This window comes from Solanum tuberosum, unplaced genomic scaffold (genome assembly GCF_000226075.1).
Source record: "Solanum tuberosum cultivar DM 1-3 516 R44 unplaced genomic scaffold, SolTub_3.0 scf00118, whole genome shotgun sequence".
Lineage (NCBI taxonomy): Eukaryota > Viridiplantae > Streptophyta > Magnoliopsida > Solanales > Solanaceae > Solanum > Solanum tuberosum.
In genome coordinates, this window is record NW_006239043.1 from 1,167,244 (window position 1) to 1,188,843 (window position 21,600).

General features: G+C 32.5%; 2 protein-coding genes across 2 annotated transcripts; both read left to right on the forward strand.

The window, feature by feature from the left end:
• Positions 1 to 9,331: 9,331 nt before the first annotated feature.
• LOC102588799 (serine carboxypeptidase-like 27) lies at positions 9,332 to 14,763 on the forward strand. Its single transcript, XM_006350163.2, has 9 exons — positions 9,332 to 10,078; positions 10,169 to 10,264; positions 10,942 to 11,034; positions 11,118 to 11,203; positions 11,270 to 11,530; positions 12,698 to 12,825; positions 12,911 to 13,006; positions 13,981 to 14,086; positions 14,204 to 14,763. The coding sequence occupies exons 1-9, from the start codon at positions 9,715 to 9,717 to the stop codon at positions 14,342 to 14,344; spliced, it is 1,371 nt and encodes a 456-aa protein (XP_006350225.1). The 5' UTR covers positions 9,332 to 9,714; the 3' UTR covers positions 14,345 to 14,763.
• Positions 14,764 to 15,132: 369 nt separating this feature from the next.
• LOC102589126 (uncharacterized) lies at positions 15,133 to 21,115 on the forward strand. Its single transcript, XM_006350164.2, has 5 exons — positions 15,133 to 15,639; positions 17,254 to 17,353; positions 17,478 to 17,657; positions 18,824 to 18,941; positions 20,648 to 21,115. Exons 1-5 carry the CDS (start codon positions 15,366 to 15,368, stop codon positions 20,714 to 20,716), a joined length of 741 nt encoding a protein of 246 aa, XP_006350226.1. The 5' UTR covers positions 15,133 to 15,365; the 3' UTR covers positions 20,717 to 21,115.
• The last annotated feature ends 485 nt before the right edge of the window (positions 21,116 to 21,600 follow it).

The following is a 21,600-nucleotide window of genomic DNA, read 5'->3' on the forward strand; positions in this document are numbered from 1 at the left end:
CTCGCCGCAATTCAGTTAGAGATGGAATTGTTAGTTTTCATGGAAAAGAATATCATCAATTTCTTTAATTACATCTTGAACAATACTTATATTAATATTCATGATTTTTTTAAAATGATATCTTAACTAAATTTCGGATCACTCAATAAATTGAACTCAGTTTAACTAGGAGGGAAACAACATGTGGTAATATTATTATTTTAAGTAAGTGCCATATTAGGTTGTCCAATTTGATTATATCTATTTCAAAATTATCATCTAGTTTTCAATGGACATTCCAAACTTTAAGTGGATTGTCGGTTACAAAAAGCACCACTTGTGTATAAAGTAATTCACCTTAATTAGAATGACAATATTTGTAGTTTTATACATTTAAAAATCACGTGCATTTTTATGTTTTGTATTTAATGCTAATAATGCAATATAAACTAATACTTTATTTCTTTTGATTTGATATTTGTGTTTGGTTTTCTAATTAATCTAAGCATTGGTCGTTTGGCAATATGTGGGATAGAATAGACGAAGGATATATATATTTCATGAGATTGACTATTTATCTTTTATATAAGATACTTAATTCTATTATTTTAGTATAAATGATGCAATAAAATAATTTTAGAACAAATTAATAACCTTAATCAAATGTGAGATAAGAGAGTCTCATATTTTATCTTGAAAGTATTATTCTTATTCCACCAATCAAACGATCGAAAGATTTGTACTTCGAATCGAAATGAAACAAAGCATTTTCATCACATACTTTTTTTAATGGTGTGCCTTTCCCATGTTTAGATTTCAATATTTGATTATGAGTTTTAAGTTTTATGTAACGAAAGTGTTGAACGAAAAATTTTGTTTGATTTTTTATTTTTTAAAGACCTTTTGGCCCTCATGGGCCGGCCATAAAGCTATAGCAAGCCGATTGGCTATGCCAAATGGTTTTGATTTTTAAGGGGCTGAAATAGTTTTTAGTCTAATGTTATACAATCGACTAGTGACCGAGAAGGTCAAGCCCGTTTTGGTTGACTATATGATTATTTTCCTTCATTTATTTGGTGTAAATATTGAATACGGGTAAATTTTTATCATGTGTAAATCATGATTATTTGATTTCGACATAACTAAATTCATATACTACATAATGCAAATACACCTATAACTTTAGTATATCATGACTATATCTATTTCAAAATATAAATATGGGCCTGACTAAGAAGACTTGGACTGATAAAGGCCCATTAAAGTTGCTAGGACTAAATAGCTAAAAATGGGCCTTCAAAAAATGCAGGCCAAGCCCAAAAAGCTCAAGCAAATAAGCCCAAAATTTAATGTGGGCCGATCGATAAAGCCTACTGGAGTGGCCTAAGTGCACAAAAAGCGTAAATTTATATTATTAGTCTTTTTTTAGGGAAAATTAGCAAACTAATCAAACTCCCTGACATAATTATTAAAAACATCTACACTTTAAAATAATTATTGAAAATGTCAATATGTTAATATTTTAGCTAATAAAATGTATCCTAATATAATTGATTTTCTTTCCTTTTATTTCTCAAATCAGGCCCCACATTCAACTAATTTTACTCCCCTATACGTGAAAAAGAAGAAAAAAAACTCTCATTACTCACTTTCCCCAATTTCTAGGTTTTTACCCCAAATTCTTCTTTTCTCTCTCTTGAGTTTTTCACCACTGTTCTCTCATTTTCTTGTCTAAGAAAATCCACCTCTTCTACTTTCCTCCAATTTGTTCAAGAAATCTCACAATTCCTTCAAAATATTTTTCACCCACGGATAAAGGTAACTACATTGTCACCAAGTATCTTTTGATTTCCAAAATTGGGTGCTGAAGATTTCGAAGAACTTGTTGAAGACCAAGTTAAGGAAGAACAATTTCCTATTAGTTTGTTTTGTATTTATAGTTTTTTTTAGAATTTTGTATCCTTTCTCAATTAATATTCAAATCTGTATGTATGCTATTAATATTTGTATTCATTCAAAATCTCATATTGCATAGTTTATGAATCTTGTATTTGTTCCTAATTTGAATTCATCCCAAAGGTATGTCAATTAGATATGTATTTTATTTATAGGAAGAACAACTTCATATTGGTTTGTTTTGTTTTGTTTTTAGATTTTTTTTTTTAGAATTTTGTATAATTTCTCAATTTGTATTCAAAATCGTATGTATGCTACTAATAGTTGTATTCATTCAAAAATCATGTTGCATAGTTTATGAATCTGGTATCGTTCCTAATTTGTATTCATTCTAAAAGTATACCAACTAGTTATGTATTTTATTTAAGAATGATTGCAACAAATATTCACTTATTCCTTTTCAGTTTTATATTTCATTCTCACTTTTTCATCATACTGTTTTTTATATTTTATATATAATATTATACAAAATACTACATAAAAACTAGAATGAATACGAACACAAATAAAATACATAATGGAATGAATACGACTTAAGAAAGGATACAAGATTTTGAAGAAAAGAATAAATACACAGTGAAAAAAATACATGAATACAAATACGTTTCTCAAATAACTATAGATTCATTTGGCATAACTATTGAATGAATACAAACTAAATAAAAAAATACAAGTTTCATAATACAAAATACAACATGAAAACTATAATGAATACAAATAATATACATATTGGAATGACTACGATTTAAAAAAGGTTACAAAATTCTGGAAATAAAAAACAAAAATACATTGTGAAAAAGGCACATGTTTGAGTTTTCTTTTTAAAAAATGTAACTGATGAGAAAATTAAGTGATATTTACCTTTTTTTGAAATATTCTCTCCCTTGATTTTCTCCGTTATTAAATAATTGTATTCTTTCAAATTAAACAAATTAAATATTTATTAAAAGTGTCAAACTAAAATATTGACACTTTTAATAAATATTAAAAATGTGGCTAAGGGAACCTATTAAATGCTAAAATATTGACATTTTGAAAATTTCCCCTTTTTTTTTTTTACAAATTTTGTTGTTTCAAAATCAACTTTAAGCTTTTCATAGAACTTGAGATATACTTTAAGGACATCATTTAATCCGAGCAATATGGTAAAACGAGTATACATTTAGGAGCAAATCCTCAGGTTTATGTATTTTTTATTTCACAAAGCTTCTCAATAATATATTCAAAATTGGTAACTTACTTTTTTTCTTATCTTTTGAGTGAGACAAATATTTGTGGTTGTTTGCTGCATTGATTCAATTTCTGCCAAAATTGAAAAATCACAAAATTCCCTTAAAATAAGTGCATGTTCTAGGTGTAATTTTAGTAAGGACTAGTTGTTCTAGTATCACTTATTGTATATTGGGAGGCACACGATAGATATAGACGCAATGTCGCTTTATGACTCGTTAGATAAATCGTTAGTTTATTTTGTCATGTATCATATTTAGTACAAGACGGAATTAACTTTACAGATGATACGTGCCAAATCTATTTCACTGAATTTGAACAGATGGAGTACGTACGAGTCATCCTTTGTAGCCATGTATATCATCATGGCTGCATATATAATTGGATGACTATAAACATGACATGCCAGAATGCTATCGTGATTACAATAATATTGGGACTTAAATAAATTTATATTTTAATTATCAACTTTAATTTCAATGTAATAATAATATTGATATTGTGTATAATTACTAAGAATGTAATAATTTTAACATAATTTATTGAGAAAGAGACGTTTATGTTTCAATATTGTAATGGTATGCTTGGTATTGATGTCGTTTTATTTACTATAACAAATACAACTTAAATAGTTTAACTACATTTATCAAAATGACTTTGTAGTAACATATGTCGAAAGTAACGTTCTAATGTACATGTGAAATAATATAAGCTCATACATAAATATAAATACCTTTTTGAACAATATATAGCAAACATTGGTTCACATGTACATGAGGCACACAAGATGCACATAAGACCCATAAGATGCACGTTAGGCGCACTAAATACACATATGAGGCACTAATATTTAAGATGTAAGATTTATGAAATATTATTGTCATACCAATTAATATCATTATTGTAATGGAATAGGGATGTTAATTGTACAATAATTATTATGAAATTTCATGTTCCATTTACAATAAGTTAAGTTCTACTTTTCTTTTTCTTTACTTTGACTGAACATATTTTCACAGCTTTTGTGTTGTAGTGGCTATGCCATTGCTCAAACTGAAGGCCATCATAATGCTACTAGGCCAAATAATTTGATCCTCCTTGTTATAGGGTTCATTGGTTTAATAACAGTGTTCTTGCTTATCTTATATATTGGGAGACACTCGATAAGATTAAGCGTGCTGCCCCCATAAAGCGTATTAAACACATAGTAGATTTATTCCTCCTTGTTCAATATTCAGTATAAGAAGGGATAAATTTCACGAACGGTACATGTTATGTCTATTTGAGTGAATTCGAACAGACATTTCACGTACGAATCCTTCCATGTGATAATTATTATCACCATGGCTGCATATATAATTGAATGGCTACAAACATGACATGCCAGAATGTTGTCGTGATTACAATAATCTCGGGACTTAAATAAATTTATATTTTAATTATCAACTTTAATTTCAATGTAATAATAATATTGATATTGTGTATAATTACTAAGAATGTAATAATTTTAACATAATTTATTGAGAAAGAGACGTTTATGTTTCAATATTGTAATGGTATGCTTGGTATTGATGTCGTTTTATTTACTATAACAAATACAACTTAAATAGTTTAACTACATTTATCAAAATGACTTTGTAGTAACATATGTCGAAAGTAACGTTCTAATGTACATGTGAAATAATATAAGCTCATACATAAATATAAATACCTTTTTGAACAATATATAGCAAACATTGGTTCACATGTACATGAGGCACACAAGATGCACATAAGACCCATAAGATGCACGTTAGGCGCACTAAATACACATATGAGGCACTAATATTTAAGATGTAAGATTTATGAAATATTATTGTCATACCAATTAATATCATTATTGTAATGGAATAGGGATGTTAATTGTACAATAATTATTATGAAATTTCATGTTCCATTTACAATAAGTTAAGTTCTACTTTTCTTTTTCTTTACTTTGACTGAACATATTTTCACAGCTTTTGTGTTGTAGTGGCTATGCCATTGCTCAAACTGAAGGCCATCATAATGCTACTAGGCCAAATAATTTGATCCTCCTTGTTATAGGGTTCATTTCACGAACGGTACATGTCATGTCTATTTGAGTGAATTCGAACAGACATTGTACGTACGAGTCCTTCCATGCGATCATTATTATCACCATGACTGCATATATACTTGGATGACTACACATACGACATGTCCCGAATATCGTCGTGCCTATAGCCATCTAGTGACTTAAAATATTTGTATTCTTTTCCACTTTCTATTGTAATAACTCTATTTTTGTTGTAATAGTTTTGATATAATATTACCAAGTAATGAAAGTTTTTATTAAATTCGTTATGAATATGATTTTGATTAGATATTCGTTATTTCGTTTATGTTGTTAATTGTATATTATTATTAGTTATTTATTTATTTCTCTTGATAGTGATACAAGAATTAAGATATTTTTTTCATGTTCGCACAAATTCCGTTACCACTCTATTCATTTCTTACAATCAAGTAAAACCTATTGAGGAGAAGAATATAAATTTAATGAGTTTTAACCAAAAATAAACTAAACACATTGATCAGTCACATTTTTAAAATTATTTTATTAAAAGGTTTTTTGGCAAAAAATCAACGATAGTTATACCATTTCAGAATCAATCTCCACTGGTGTGGCCTTCTTACAATTTAGTTGTAAGTGCATAATTTCTTTGGTTATTTGTCAAACATAACAAAATTAAATTAGTTAAGACACATTACTATTTGAATTCAATAAAATTATACATCTTAATTTAAGAAACAAAAATTCTTCACAAGTATATATATCCTACTCATATATATACATTCTGGTAGCATGTATTTTTACTACTAGATACACTCTAAAATACAGATACATAGAAAGAGAGAGGGACAAGGGAAATAGGAGGGAGGCAAGTGAGAGAGTCAGTGTACTATATGATTGCTTCCCTTCATTTATTTGAGGTAAATATTGAATGCAGGTAAAATTTTATTACGCGTAAATCATGATTATTTGATTGCGGCATAACTAACTTATATACTACAAAATGCAAATACACCTATAACTTTAGTATAACATGAGTTTTCGCTTGATTTTTTTTGGGGGGAAATGAAAATATTTGAGAGAACTTTTAAAACAACTTATTATATATATGTCTCTTCAGCTTATGTCAATTTTCAACAAATGACTAAAGCACAACGCCTAGTATATTCATATCATTTACGTCTAGGGCTACTAGAATATCTAATCCCACTCCTAGTTTTTGTTTTTTAATATCGACCCAGCAAAGTGTCTTCGGCTCTTCGCCGTTGATGCAAACATATAGAACTAATGCAATTTTGTTAGTATCGATGTTACTACTCCACCGAAAGTTCCCTCTACCCCTAAGTGTTAGCACTTAGCACCAAAATATAAATATGGGCCTGATTAAGAAGACTTGGGCTGATAAAGGCCCATTAAGGTTGCTTGGACTAAATAGCTAGCAAATGGGCCTTCATAAAATGCAGGCCAAGCCCATAAATATAAAGCAAATAAGCCCAAAATCAAACGTTAGGTGATCGATAAAGCCCACTGGAGCGACTAAAAGAGTGTAATATATATTTACAAAGACGTTTCAAAATCAACTTTAGACTATTCATAAAACATAAGACATACTTTAAAGACATCATTTAATCCGAACAATATGGTGAAGCTAGTGAGTTTCTTTCAGTCTCCATCTTTATCTAGAAGCCTCATTTGAATTCCAAGAATAGAACATTAGTATATTTATATATTTACTTTTTGAAAAAATAAAAAAACTAAGAACTTATTTACTATTAGTGAGTATAAGTGACATTTCACCTTTAACCACACACGTTCACGTCTCCACCCCCCCCCCCCCCCCCTACTAATCAAAGAGTACTCTTCTTCAACGACACAAATATATAATAATCTAGATCACGATATAGGCAATGATACTTTTCCTTCTTGTTGCACTAAACAACTCCACCCATGTTAGCTTCTACACCACAAACTTAAAATCTATCAACAATAATAATACATAAATTAATAAAACTCTTTTGATATAAAAATTAATAGATTTTTTCAACACAACTTGTGAAATTTCCTTTACGTAATCAAAAAGGTTTAATATACAACTAATCTTCACGCGGCATTGCAAGTTGAACAATCCTAAACAAATGTATATAATACGTAATAAGTACAAAAAGTGGTTAAATATGTTGCAAACTTTCTACCTTGTCTTTTAGTCCAACTAGAAATACATAAAGAATGTTGCTATACCTTTTTTCTTTTTTCTTTAGAAGTATAACTATTTGGTATTCGGAATTTAATGTTAGAGATTTTTTATTCTCGAGATCGAAAACATAAGTTTTCGATTAAGAGATTACAATCTATCCCAATATACTCTTTGGCTATATTGTTGTAGCCTACTTTTTAACATTTGCGATGGTCACTTATTATTTTTTTCCCCGTTTATTTAGTATTTAAAAAAATTTATTGACCTGATTATTTTTCCGAGTCGGACTTATCTTAAGGCCCATTTCAAGGGCGAAGGCTCCTCATCATGATTTTTTTTCATTTTCAAAGCTCGAACTGTTAAAATTTCTCGATATTTTTTTAGATTTGAATCTAAAATATTTTTTCCGTCTCATATTAGCTGATTACTTTCCTTTTTATACGCATATTAAGAAATCATAAATAAGAATATAATTTTACTAATTCACCCCTTAAAAAACTTCTTGAAAATTTTACAAACAAATGTAAAATTGCAACGGCAATATAGGAAAAATTTAATTAATATTTTTTTGATCTAATAAGATGGACAATTAAAATGAGACAATTATTTTTAGTAAAATGATCAATTAATACGTCTCATATTCAACGGTGGTGGTTATATATGAATTAAATAATGTTGGTCCAAAAAGTTGTGAATTATTTGTGATGAGAATTTGCCAACCAATCAAAACCAAGTTCATAATATCCCCATGTGCTACTGCTAGATGTTAAGTCAAATTGCTCCAAGAGTGGCTAACATAATAAAATCCAAAAAAGAAAGATCCCTTATTTCACACTGTTCCCTATTTCCCATGACCCAATAGTGGGGTTGTGTTTATTACAATGAAAGTACACCTCTATTATTTTTAATTAACGATGATTAAATTTGTCAAGATATTTCATTCTTGATACTTTAATTAAGTCTTATTAATTTTGCGCGCACTTTGTTTAAAGTGAGGTAGAATCTTACTTTGGTTGAAGAATGAACTTTTATATGGATTTGAACAATCTGCTCTTTATGAGCTAATTTTTAAGGTTGAATTAGACCATAGTATTATATTTCTACAAGATATCAAAATTAAATTCATTTCCTTTCCGACTCGATCCACACTCCAGTTAAGCCTGAGTGTGGAGGTGTTACTATGTTAGATTGAGTTAAAGTCCTTCATTAGTCGGAAATTGAATTAATGATTTGCTTATACGAATTTAAACCAACCTCATTAGGTCCCAGTTTCCACTGTCATATTTTTATGCGTTTCCTTTGTCTATTAGATAATTCCTACCAAAATAATAATTACTATGATGAAACCCCAGAAATTGAATTAATGATTTGCTTATACGAATTTAAACCAACCTCATTAGGTCCCAGTTTCCACTGTCATATTTTTATGCGTTTCCTTTGTCTATTAGATAATTCCTACCAAAATAATAATTACTATGATGAAACCCCAGAAATTGAATTAATGATTTGCTTATACGAATTTAAACCAACCTCATTAGGTCCCAGTTTCCACTGTCATATTTTTATGCGTTTCCTTTGTCTATTAGATAATTCCTACCAAAATAATAATTACTATGACGAAACCCATCAATCATTCCGTGATTGTGAATATGACGAAAGACACACCACACTAAAATAATGTGGTGCAATGAATGTAACTATTTTTCTCTTAACTAGATATTTTGGTTTTAAGTTTGAACATAATTTTTTTTTAAAATTAGTTTTATAGTAAAGATAACTTACTCCGAGTGAGTCCTATACGACGTGAATTTAAATTAGTGAACATCAATGCGGGTGTCGGATACCAAACCAGAAATCAAAATGACAAAAGACGGATATTTTTAGTAGTTGGATGTATAAAAAATACTCTTATTGTATGACAAGAAGGCGGGCGATTAAATTGGGTTAATAAAAATGCCAACTTTCACTAATTAGTAGAAATCTTGGATCAAATCTCTTACTATTATTACTATAATTTCAGAATTTATTTAGAGATCTGTGCATTTGGGTATTCCTTACTTTATATTCTTCTATCTGGGTCATTCTCATCTTGTCCCCATAGTACTTGTCTCCTTGTTTCTTGAAAATCCCACAAAAATTTGGGATTTTTGTTGTTTCTGTGTTTTTTCACTGTATTGTTTTGCCCCATGTGATAAATGTTCAATATCTTGGACTAACTGTACATAATTCTTGAAAAAAATCCAATCTTTGTGTTTGATTTGTTTTCAGTGTGTACAGATTCATGGAGAATTCTTTGTGTTACGTGATTTTCTTGTCATTTTTGTTTGTGGGTAGTTGTTATTCTTTCTCTAATGTAGAACAAGAAAATGATAGAATTACTTATTTGCCTGGGCAACCAGAAAATGTACAATTCAGTCAGTATTCAGGTTATGTAACTGTAAATCAGCAAGCTGGAAGGGCATTATTTTACTGGTTGATTGAATCGCCATCGAATCGTAATCCTGAGAAAAGGCCACTTGTTTTGTGGCTTAATGGAGGGCCAGGATGTTCTTCTGTAGCTTATGGAGCTGCTGAAGAAATCGGCCCGTTTCATATTAATGCTGATGGGAAGACACTTTACTTGAATCCTTACTCATGGAACAACTGTATGTGTGTTTTGTTTTTAGAGTGAATTTTTGTTTTGAATATGTTTACTTTTTGTTTGTGTTAATCGAATTGTTGTTGTCGGTTGGCAGTGGCGAATTTGCTTTTTCTTGAATCACCAGCTGGAGTTGGTTTTTCTTATACAAATACTTCCTCAGATTTGTATGATGCTGGTGATCAAAGAACAGGTAAGGATGATTGAGTAATTGAATGTTAGTCATTATGTTGTGTGCTTTCGATGTGAGAATCTTGAAGATTCATAGTAGGCGTTTGAACGTAAAACCTGGTATTTGAAAAGAAGTAGTATTTGGAAAAAAGTTGAAAAAGGATATTTGGAAATCTAGTTGTGCTTGGATATGCATTTAACTTGAAAAAAAAGAGTTGAAAATGGGTATTTAGAAATCGAGTTGTGTTTGGATATGCATTTAGCTTGAAAAAAAGTTGAAAAAGGATATTTGGAAATCGAGTTGTGTTTGTATATGCATTTAACTTGAAAAAAAGTTGAAAAAGGGTATTTGGAAATCAAGTTGTATTTGGATATGCATTTAACTTGAAAAAAAGTTGAAGAAGTATATTTGGAAATCGGGTTGTGTTTGTATACGCATTTAACTTGAGAAAAAGTTGAATAAAGATATTTGGAAATCGAGTTGTGTTCGGATATGCATTTAACTTGAAAAAAAGTTGAAATTTTTTGAGTGGATTTTTTAAAAAAATTGGTCAAAACCACTTTTTCAAACTTGAACCTTATCTCATTTTTTTTTTCAAGAAGTCAATCCAATGTACAAAACGCTGTATGAATTTTTTTTAATGGAAATGATTACGTTGTTTAAGATGAAATGCTGAACCTTGGCCTTCCAATTTGTAGCTGAAGATACCTACCAGTTTCTTATCAAGTGGTTTGAAAGGTTTCCTCAGTACAAGCATAGAGAATTTTACATCGCGGGAGAAAGTTATGCAGGTATTTTGTATCACATTGATTAATGGGATCCATCTTTGTTAATATCATGAGATACTAATTCCATTTTTCTTCCACGTGTTTAGGGCATTATGTTCCGCAGCTATCTCAACTTGTCTACCAGAGGAATAAGGGAATCCAGAACCCAATTATTAATTTCAAGGGCTTTATGGTAGTAGCAGTTTTTTGAGTGTTTATAATGCAATATTACGTAAATATTAAGTTATGGTCTTTTTAGGTTGGAAATGCTGTTACTGATGATTACCATGACTATGTCGGCACGTTCGAGTACTGGTGGACTCATGGCTTGATTTCGGATTCTACGTACAAGCTTCTACAGACAACATGTGACACGGGATCTTCTGAACATCCTTCTGCTGATTGTACTAAAGCTCTTCTTATTGCAGAACATGAGCAGGGAAATATTGACCCATATAGCATATATACTCGTCCTTGTGCCAGTACTAATGCACTTCATCGCAACCTAAGGGGTCATTATGTGAGTCTTTACTTTTTATGCTCTCTTCTCACTCCACTTATAGATGGCAAATGTAGGTAATTGTAGAATGTTCAGCGAAAGTCGTTAAAGAGTGATGAGATGAACTACTTATGATAATTGCACACTTTCAAAACTTTAGTTTGCTAAAATGACCAGACAAACATTACTGCATGCTTAAAAAAAATTCACAAAAACAGATAAGTTCCTGCGATGTGAAAGATTTGGAGTTTTAGACAATATGTTGAAATTGTGCATACTTAGAATTGATATCTCAATCTGAAGTAGAACTGTCTTTCTGGTACCTGACATGCAAGTTGTTAGCTTTACCAAAATCTTACATCCATCAAAGATTCAAAAACATAACTACCCTTTTCTTTTTCACCTTGTGGAAAATTTTGAAGTTCTTAATCCTTTGTCAAAATGAATGCATCTAGCAAAGAAATGTCCCCTTTCTCAGTGGATCAGTGTTTTATGCTGGTGTCCTTCAACAGTTAAGTTATACCAGGAAGATTGCATTTTCAATGGTTCAGAGGCGCTGAATGTTTATTATCTAGGTGCTTGTATTTTCATTTGAAATACTTGTTTGGTCATGTTCATGTATGAGAGAGCGAGAGAGAGAGAGAGAGCCACAAACATTAAAGTATCTTTCTCATGTAGTGAGTAATAACGATTCCTTTTTAGTGAGACACTGCTAGTAAATGGAAACTATAACTTTAGCAGGTATGTTATCTTTTATTTTTCTTCAAACGGTCTATCTGTGATTTTAGGACTTTTTCTTTGATAGCTTCATTTAGCTTAGTAAACTCTCTTGGAGGAGTGCCTCTTCAATTTAGTTTTTCGATTGAGAGTATTTGAAGTATCATCAATTTCCCTTAAATCTCCTTTCTAACTAGTAATCCTCCTATCTTATTTTGCTAGTGTGTCAGATTTCTATTTGTTAAGAATGTTTCCACACCTATTTCCTTACGAGACTACACTAGGTATATTGTTGTTTGTTGTTGTTTCCAAACCTATTTAAGTGTGAATTTTTTTAATCATTCTGAACTTCACCGTTTAGTATTGTACATCTAATGTTGATATTTATATCCTTATGGTAGTCCGGAAGTCCTCAATTTAATACGTGGGCGTTCAAGTTTTTAAACTTCTCTTCCTGTTTCAAAAATGTAGCCATGGATGTCCAGAGCATATGATCCATGTACCGAGAGGTACTCTGATGTTTATTTTAATCTCCCAGAGGTACAAAAGGCATTCCATGCTAATGTAACTAAGATTGCCTATCCTTGGAAAACATGCAGGTCTGTTGAAAAAATTATTGAAGTTTCAAGTTTCCTATCTTCAAACTTGTTGATAACTTTTAATAAGATTATTTTTGGTTTCCAGTGATATTGTCGGAGACTACTGGGACGATTCTCCTTTGTCAATGCTTCCCATCTACCAAGAGCTAATAGCGGCCGGTCTCAGGATATGGGTATTCAGGTAAACTAAGTCTGTCCTCCTTTTGACATCTTCTTTTGCCCCTCTATTATCATTGTGTTATTGGACCCCATTTTCAAGTTTCGGTACCCTCTTTCCAAAATTATTTAACTATCTACAGTTGGAAGTGACATGAATACTATACCATAAATTGGTGGTATAGTAGCCTATTCATTTATTCTCTCTCTCTCTCTCTTATTGGTGATTTATTATTCTTGGACACTAAAACTAGTATTACTATGTAAAGTCAAGTGTCAAGATCTCCCTATTGCATCTCCAACAAGCACTTGAATCAAGCAAAGAATGGCGTTTGATTCTGAAAATGAATCTTTCCTATGGTTCAATTATTTTAAAAATTCACTGATTACCATTATCTCATAGAAGAGATATTTACGCATGTACTTATCATCAAAGTAGTTGAAATTTAAGCTCATAGGCAGCTAGTGAAAAGCTTATACTAAATGATCCTTGTAGTTTCTTATTCTTCGATTTCTATTACTATCTGTTATTTCTTGTACTTCAACTACGATTATTTTGGTGCAGTAGTGTTACTAACTGTTGTTTTTGTTACTATTTGCTGGTTATTGTACATCCATTACTTTTTTTTCTGGACTGTTTTGCACTATTATACATCCATTACTGCAATTATACTCTCTTTTTCTGAAGTGTCTACGAATTATAATTGAATACAGTACTTTTTCCATCTTTACTCATTATATATAGCTGATTTTTGTTGGCAACATTCATTTGGCTTTTCAAATGAAGAATATCAAGTATGAAAGGCGAGCTGGAAACGTCTCATATTGTATCTTTACTTCCAACTAAGTCATAGGATGAACTGATATGTTTGTGTCATCTTGAATCATCACGGTTTATGCAGAAATGACTCGTCAGCACAGACAACTTTGATAATGTTTACCTTTTTCAGCTTATCTCAATCAGAATCTGATTTTCTGATAATCTAACATCCTTTGCAGTGGCGATACTGATTCAGTTGTTCCTTTAACCGCAACTCGATATTCTATAGATGCATTGAAGCTTCCAACTATCACAAACTGGTACCCTTGGTATGACAATAAAAAGGTTAGTCATAAATGGACAATGCAAACTGTTTTCTTCTTGACAACCTTTGCATCTTTTCCTCTCCAGTATCGAAAAATTCATTCTTTCATTTGTATCTTGTCGTTATTCTATGAATAGGTTGGAGGATGGAGCCAATTATACAAAGGGTTAACCCTTGTAACTATAACAGGAGCAGGGCATGAAGTGCCTCTTCATCGCCCTCGTCAAGCTTTCATTCTATTCAGATCATTTTTGGAGAACAAGCCCATGCCAAGCTAAACAAAGTCAATCTGTAGAGAATCTTCGATTGATCGTGTTATCAAAGGACCAGGGATAATGATATAATCCCTCATTTCTTTCCCCTCGACTGGTATCTCAGTAAAGGCCGCGGGGGAGATTCAAGATTGTTACACCTCAATAATGCTTTACAATGGCTACATTAGAATTTCCATTCATAAATTAGTTTAAATTCATTGTATAGATAAAAGTATTCCATGTAAATGGAGTTTCCAGTTGAAGACATTCTTATTATAGGGAAATCCTACTTGTTTGTAGCTCTTTTTTTTGGAGACAAATTTAACTCCTTGCAACTTTAGCTTTTTCCAAAGATCACACTGTAGACAAAACTATGTACTATTCTTGATGAGTATTGTACCTAAGTCCTATAGAAATATGCATGGTATTGTTATTGTGTTCTATTTTACTCTTACAAATATCGTAAATTAATTGAATCATATCGATTTTGATTGAGATGATTTTGAAAGTCAAATGTTATATAACCAAAAAGTTGATAGTAATACTCAATTTGTTGTGATTTTTAAAATAGTTGTTTCAAAATTATTTGTCATTCTCTCGGTTTATCCTTAGTAGTGATTTTTCTTGAAGACTACAAACATTAATATCGAGATGATTATACGTAAATATTTAATGAAGAGTGATTATATAGATAACAGTAAAATAGTCTAAACTTCTCCTAATCAATAGTATTTTCTTAAGAGACATATAACACAAATACCATAAATAATTTGAGATGGAAAAAATATTATTTTTATGAAAGAGTAAATTTATTTTTAGGAGGAAAATGGAATCTATCGTGAAGAATCCAGGACGAAGACAGATTTTTTCTAGGATTAGTTTTTGATTATAGAGAATCCAAACAACCCCTTATACTCTAAGCTAAAAGAAACTCTCAGCTTGAAGTGCAAATTAATTGTATGCATTTTTGCTCAGCTCAGAGGAGAAGAAATTTGTAGTTGTTAGCCATCATTTTGAATGCTGAGTAATTGAAAGTACCAAGAAAATGAATGTTGTAGTAGCATCTCTTGTGGAACCATTACAAGTACCATACAACTACTACTCTTGTAAAAAATCCCAAATCAAGAAAAACCCAAAATGTGTTATGGTTGCTTCATCTAGTAGTGGTGTTGGTTCTCTTGTAATTGAAACCAATCAAGATCAGCAGCAGATTTCCACTTCTACAGAAACCCCAACAACAACCCTATCGTCAGTTGCTGCTCGTCGACTCATATTGCTTCGACATGCGAAGAGTTCTTGGGAGAATCGCTCTATTCGGGGTAATCATCTTTAGCTACTAAAATCTTTAAAAAAAAGTGCTTGATTAGGAATATGCATGAACCCCTTTTTATGTTTCCCTGTTTAATTCAGTAGTTTTAAGGATTAATCAATTACTTGAGCTATATCCATGAACCCCCTTTTCTGTTTCCCTGTTTAGATTCAGTAGTTTTATTGTTTTAAGAATTAATCCATTACTTGAGCTATACCCATGAACCCCTTTTGTTTTCCCTGTTCAATTTTGTAGTTTTAAGGATTAATCCATTACTTGAGCTATATCCATGAACCCCTTTTCTTTTCCCTGTTTAATTCTGTACTTTTAACGACTAAGCACCTAAAAGATTCAACCACAGCAACAAACTCAGTGTAATCTTACACTGGTGGTGTTTGAGGAGAGTAGAGTGTACACAAACATTATCCCTACCTTCGGAAGTTAAGGTAGAGAGACTGTTTCCAATAGACCCTTGAATGATGACCTAAATGATTCAAGTGTATGCAATTAGGAGCTCCGATTTCTGTTCTGTTTGCAAGCTAAATGATAATACTGTAGTACAAGGTGTTAAGTTTGTGCGATACTGACTTTTCATTACTGAATTTGGGTTCTATTGTTGAACATGGTGTCGAATGTTCTTTTAAGTTTTTGTATGGATTGAAAAAAGAATTTTGCTTTTTTCTTTTGGTTTTGGTGAAATTTGGGCAAGCTAGTAGTATTTGTTCTCATCAGTGACTAGTTTGGAGTATTTGAGCTGATGGCCTATCGGAAACAACTTCTGTAACTTCTTAAGGTAGGGGTAGGGTCAGCGTACACTCTACCCTTGGAGACCCCACTTGTGGTATTGCATTATGTTTATTGTTGTTGTTGTAGTGACTAGTTCGGAGGAAATCATAATTGAAAAGGAGCACCCTCTGATTCAGGCACATAGAGTTATCTGGGTGCATTTGAAGTTTTACCATAAAGCAAAGGGCTTTAGTCAGTTTCCCTAGAATTAGTCTTACAATTATAAAATTAAAAGAATGTTTTACAATAAAGTAATGACTTTTACCTCTAAATGGTTTTCTTTTTCTGCGGGTTCGACATTATTTCTCTTTTGTTCAGTAATGGACTTGCCTCTCAAAAATGCACCTGCGTAAGTCACTCCTTATGTCTTCATCTTCCAGGTGCAGTCGAATGAAGAACTGAATATAATCTTGTTGACTGAAGTCTGTAGAACCGAATTATATTCTTGTTTCATTTTGAAAATATTAGTAGCACTTCCCTGATGCAGAAACAGGAGAACACCCGAAGTTGGTTCTTATGTTTGTTTTCTCTTGTAATCTATGTAGTGTAGAGTAGTACAGTAATTTCTTTTGCTTCATAGAAGTGGTTAAATTAGGATTGAAGTGTAGAGAGACAGGAAGGAGGACTCTTTCGATTCTGTTTTTTAAAACTGTGAGTTGTAATGGGCGAAACATAGCTCAATTTTGATGCTCCAACGACTTGCATTCCATACCTCATGCAAATGTTCCTCTTGTAATAGAAACAATTACAGAAAAAGTTTACTGTGTTGCTCTATAAACATAAAAGTAGCTATATTCATAGGTTTAATATAATACTTCATCATTACGTTCTTGAGCAGATCATGATCGTCCTTTGAGTAGATCTGGACAACTTGATGCTATCAAGGTCTCGCAAAACCTTCTAAAACTGGGCTGGATTCCACAACTTATTTTATCAAGGTTAGTGGTTCTTTAAGAATACCTACTTACCTTGAAGGGAGTCTGCTATGAGATCTTTAAGCTGCCTATCAATTATGTTGATATTAACAAACTAAGTGATCATTTTGTTTTCCTTATTGCATAGTGATGCACTGCGAACGCAGGAAACACTGAAAATAATGCAGGAGCAAGTTCAAGCCTTTTTGGAAGCTGAAGTACATTTTATTTCAAGCTTCTATTCTGTGGCAGCAATGGATGGGCAGACAACTGAGCACCTACGACAAGCAATATGTAAATACTCGAGGGATGAGATCTTAACAGTTATGTGAGTTCTCCTTCTGCTTGTGATTCTTTAGTGGTGGTATTTTAGATAATGGAAGAGCATTAAAACATTGCATACAAATCTATTATGGGTGCTTCAAAAGATAAGAAATTTGCAGGACTGGAAGAATGGAGTGCTCAAATGTTTCTTGTATTATTGTACAAACAAATAAATCTCACCCACAGCTGCAAATGTAAACCAGAGAGGCAGCAAGTTAGTTTTGAAATCATATTATAACAGGCTAATAGAGAGGAAGGACATGAATTTTCTTCATTCCTCGATATGAGTGGTTAGGTATGTATTCGGGTGCGTCCTAGTGGTTAATGTGGTGGAGGGAGAACTATGAGGTCTTAGGTTCAAATCCTAGCGGAGGCGAAAACCACTAGATGATGTTTTCCCATCTGCCGAAGTCTTGGTTGGTTGAGGTTCAGTTACTCGATTCCTGTCCTAGTGAAAGGAAGTAGGTAGCAGGTACCCAGTGAAATGGTCGAGATATGCGCAAGTTGGCCATGATACACCACCACCATTTTGAAAAAGTGCTTAGGGTACAGAGAAAGGTGTCATTTTTTTAGTACGACGTAGGAGCCATTCTTCATTGCAGAAAACATGAGGAGAAAACTATACTATTTGTTGGTTTTGATGTGCAGGAAGACATTTGAAATGTCAGTCACTTGTTACGATATATAAATTATGGTATACAGTATATAATATTTTGGGAGTTGAATTGGATGAGTCACAGAAATGACTTGCATGGATATTCAGCTGGGAGATGTGTAGGAGAGTATAGGAAATAGCTCCCTAATCAGTAATCACTTTCGTGGATCATAGGGAATGAGAGAAACGTAAAAGCATTCGAAAGAGTTAAAGAAAACCCTTTTCTACAATTGTTTCTTTTTGTATGCTTTTGGAGTATAGAAGATATTTCTGTCGGTAGTGATGACCAAACGGTCTTTGTAGGTAATAATGTTTTTGTGAAATACTTTGCTTTTTGCATACAGTTAGTGTAAAGGGTTGTCCCATTACTTGAAGTATTAACCTCATACAATTATTGGATTTGTACAACCTTCTATTTTATCTCCGGTTTGAGAAATGACAGTTCATTATGTCAATTGACAGTTATTGGGTAAAGTGCTTCATAGTAAAATACTAAAATTTAATCCTCTATTCAGGTGTATGGGACACAATAGAGGATGGGAGGAGGCAGCCTCAGTGTTGTCAGGTGTTACTGTAGAACTAAAGACTTGTAATGCTGCTTTGCTTGAAGCCACTGGGAAGTCGTGGGAAGAGGTATTGTATCTGTAATAACTGGTTCCATTTTCCCGTTCTTACTTTGGCAAATTCAATTGCATTAAAGTAGCATATGGTTGGTTGGTATACCGAGTTCCACTGTGAAGTGAAATGCTATTGACCCCCAAAAGGGCCAGTTATTACTTTATCGTATCGTTTTACAGCCCTGCTTTCTTCTTGCCGTCGTTTAAGAACGAAATTTGTTATCTGTTCCCCCTAGCTTTTGTCATCCCAAGTTAATTCTCTGCTGTCTTAGCCAGAACTCCTAACTAGCTACTTTCCTATTATAAGCAGTCATTAAAACCTCGTTCCTGTCAAGTGTCAACCAAATCTGATCTATGGTAGTTATCTGTAGTTTGGTAGCTAGGAATTTCATCAACTCCATTGTTATTAGAGTGTAGAAATATTCCCTTTATCTTATCAGAAAATGACAGTCTGCTTTAAAGACTTTAACTATCTGTTGGTAGGTTAGTTCACGAAAATTATCGAATACCTTGCAAGCAAATGAGTATCAACTCAAACAACAACTACTCTTCAGTATCAAACAAGTTGGGATCAGCTATATGAATCCTCACTGATTATGTTTCTCCTATTAAAATTCATATCAGCCCAATATTATACAAAATAAAAATAATAAGTACTAGAAGTTCTCTATATTTTCTATCAGCGGAAAAATCTCTACTAAGGCTAAAAGACTCCATAGAAATAATATTACCTAAAGTAACATACTAACATGACTAAAACATACCATTGTGCCCTATCTATCGCTAAGTCTACATGAATTTCAAAAGATCATAGGCCTTTTGCGACAATTTCCTTCCATGTTAGGTCTACCTTGTTCCACACCTTTACTCACCATGGTATCTCACCTACGGACCGGTGCATTGGGAGGTCGATATCTGGATATGACCAAACCATCTCAAGCAACCTTCTCGCATTTTATCCTCACTGTGTGTTGCTTGTACTTTATGGTGAATAATGAATATTGACATTTTTAATCTTGTCTAATATGGTATAACCACACATCTATTTTAGTATCACATCTCTGAGACTCTCATCATGTGGATGTGTTGGATTTTAGTGGCACAAGGCCCAACATTCACTCCTAAGAGTATATATCACAAATTGAGGGTGAACTAAAAATAGGTTCGACTGTTTGGCTTGTGACCGAAATTTAGGAGGGCCGTGCTGGTCGATTTCTGAGTAATTTGCTCCAAATCAACGAAAGTCAGTTGATTTCATACTATATTTTCTCCCTTTGCTTCTATAAAGAGTCATGAATCCATGACTGTGTTTTCAGACAGTTGGAATATGTAATTATTACTTTCCCATCTTTCACTTTTTCCTTTTTATCTCCTTAACTGGTTCTTTGCACCCTAAAATATTGTGAAGTCTAATCATCATTTGGATTAAATGTTATGTATTGGAATTAGGTTATTACCATATCCGAATGGAAAGGCAGACATTTCTGAAGAGAATATGGCTCTTTATAGATACTTCTAATTGTGGATACCGTTTCTTGAAAAGTGAAATCCAAAAACAGGAAAAGAACAACTTAAAGATGAATATTTGTCTGTGAGGAACCATATACGAATCTGAAGATGCAAAGATGATTGTGTGTGCTTTATGGGACTTTATAGCTTGATAAGTGGCAAAATGAAGTTTCTGAAATCTTTGATCTTCTCTAACTTAAGTGCTCTCCTCAGGCATTTTCTCTGGCTGGACCTGGAGGGTGGAAGCTTCAAGGGCTTGTGAAGCCAGACACTGTTGTTTAGACATGTCAGCTTAAGGAGTATATAATCAGCCATTTGAGGGACCAACAGCCCAGAAAAGGCCGGATTGAAGCAGAGCAAATTACAAATTTTCGGTTGATTGATGCAAAGCTTATTCAGGTATCTTACTGGTAACCCACCGCGCAGGCCTTGCATGCTCAAGGGATAACATTAGTAATATTTCAGAAGCATCACTTGGTGTTTCACTTACGATCGGGCTGGTCATTCTGATATATTTATTTTGTACAAAAAGTTTATTTTCGCTCAAATCTAGACGCCTATGGCAACTATCTCAATTGTAGAACAACTTGTTGGGTAATTCAAGCCAGATGGACAGCTTGTTTTGCTAAATTTACACCCATGTAATGTAACCACTATGTAGAGGAACAATATTTTTGTAAATTTGATTTTACCCAAAAGTCTATTAAACTAAGACCTTTGTGTCATGCACATTTTTTTTTGGTTGAATTCATAAATTTTAAACCCATTGATATGGGAGAGGATGTTAAGCAAATGATTTTGACAGTGTGACATTTTCTTTCTAAAACATGGTCAGTGAGACTTCTATCTTATCGACCCCACCTTGTTTGGGACTGAAGCATTTGTAGTTGTTATAAAGTTTGCATGTGGGTTGTGTGTTGTTGTATACACGAAACGGTGAGCATGATTTAGAGTTGGCAACGGTAGTAGTTGCTTATAGATATGACATTATTATTTGTATACCTTACATGCGAGATATATACGTGGGCCGTGGCATAAGAGTCTATAGTACATCTTCAATCTCAAACAAAGATTGTATCATTCTCTATCATCGAGATAAAGCAAATGTGGTGGCTCTACAAAGTTTATAGTAGTGCCGTTCAAAATCGAATCGAAACCGATAACCC

Coding starts and splice junctions, on each gene's coding strand:
- LOC102588799 (XM_006350163.2), top strand. CDS start 9,715: ATGGAGAATTCTTTGTGTTACGTGATTTTCTTGTCATTTTTGTTTGTG. Junction 10,265..10,941: donor TGCTGGTGATCAAAGAACAG/GTAAGGATGATT, acceptor TCCAATTTGTAG/CTGAAGATACCTACCAGTTT. Junction 13,007..13,980: donor CTCAGGATATGGGTATTCAG/GTAAACTAAGTC, acceptor CATCCTTTGCAG/TGGCGATACTGATTCAGTTG.
- LOC102589126 (XM_006350164.2), top strand. CDS start 15,366: ATGAATGTTGTAGTAGCATCTCTTGTGGAACCATTACAAGTACCATAC. Junction 15,640..17,253: donor GGAGAATCGCTCTATTCGGG/GTAATCATCTTT, acceptor GTTCTTGAGCAG/ATCATGATCGTCCTTTGAGT. Junction 17,354..17,477: donor CCACAACTTATTTTATCAAG/GTTAGTGGTTCT, acceptor CTTATTGCATAG/TGATGCACTGCGAACGCAGG.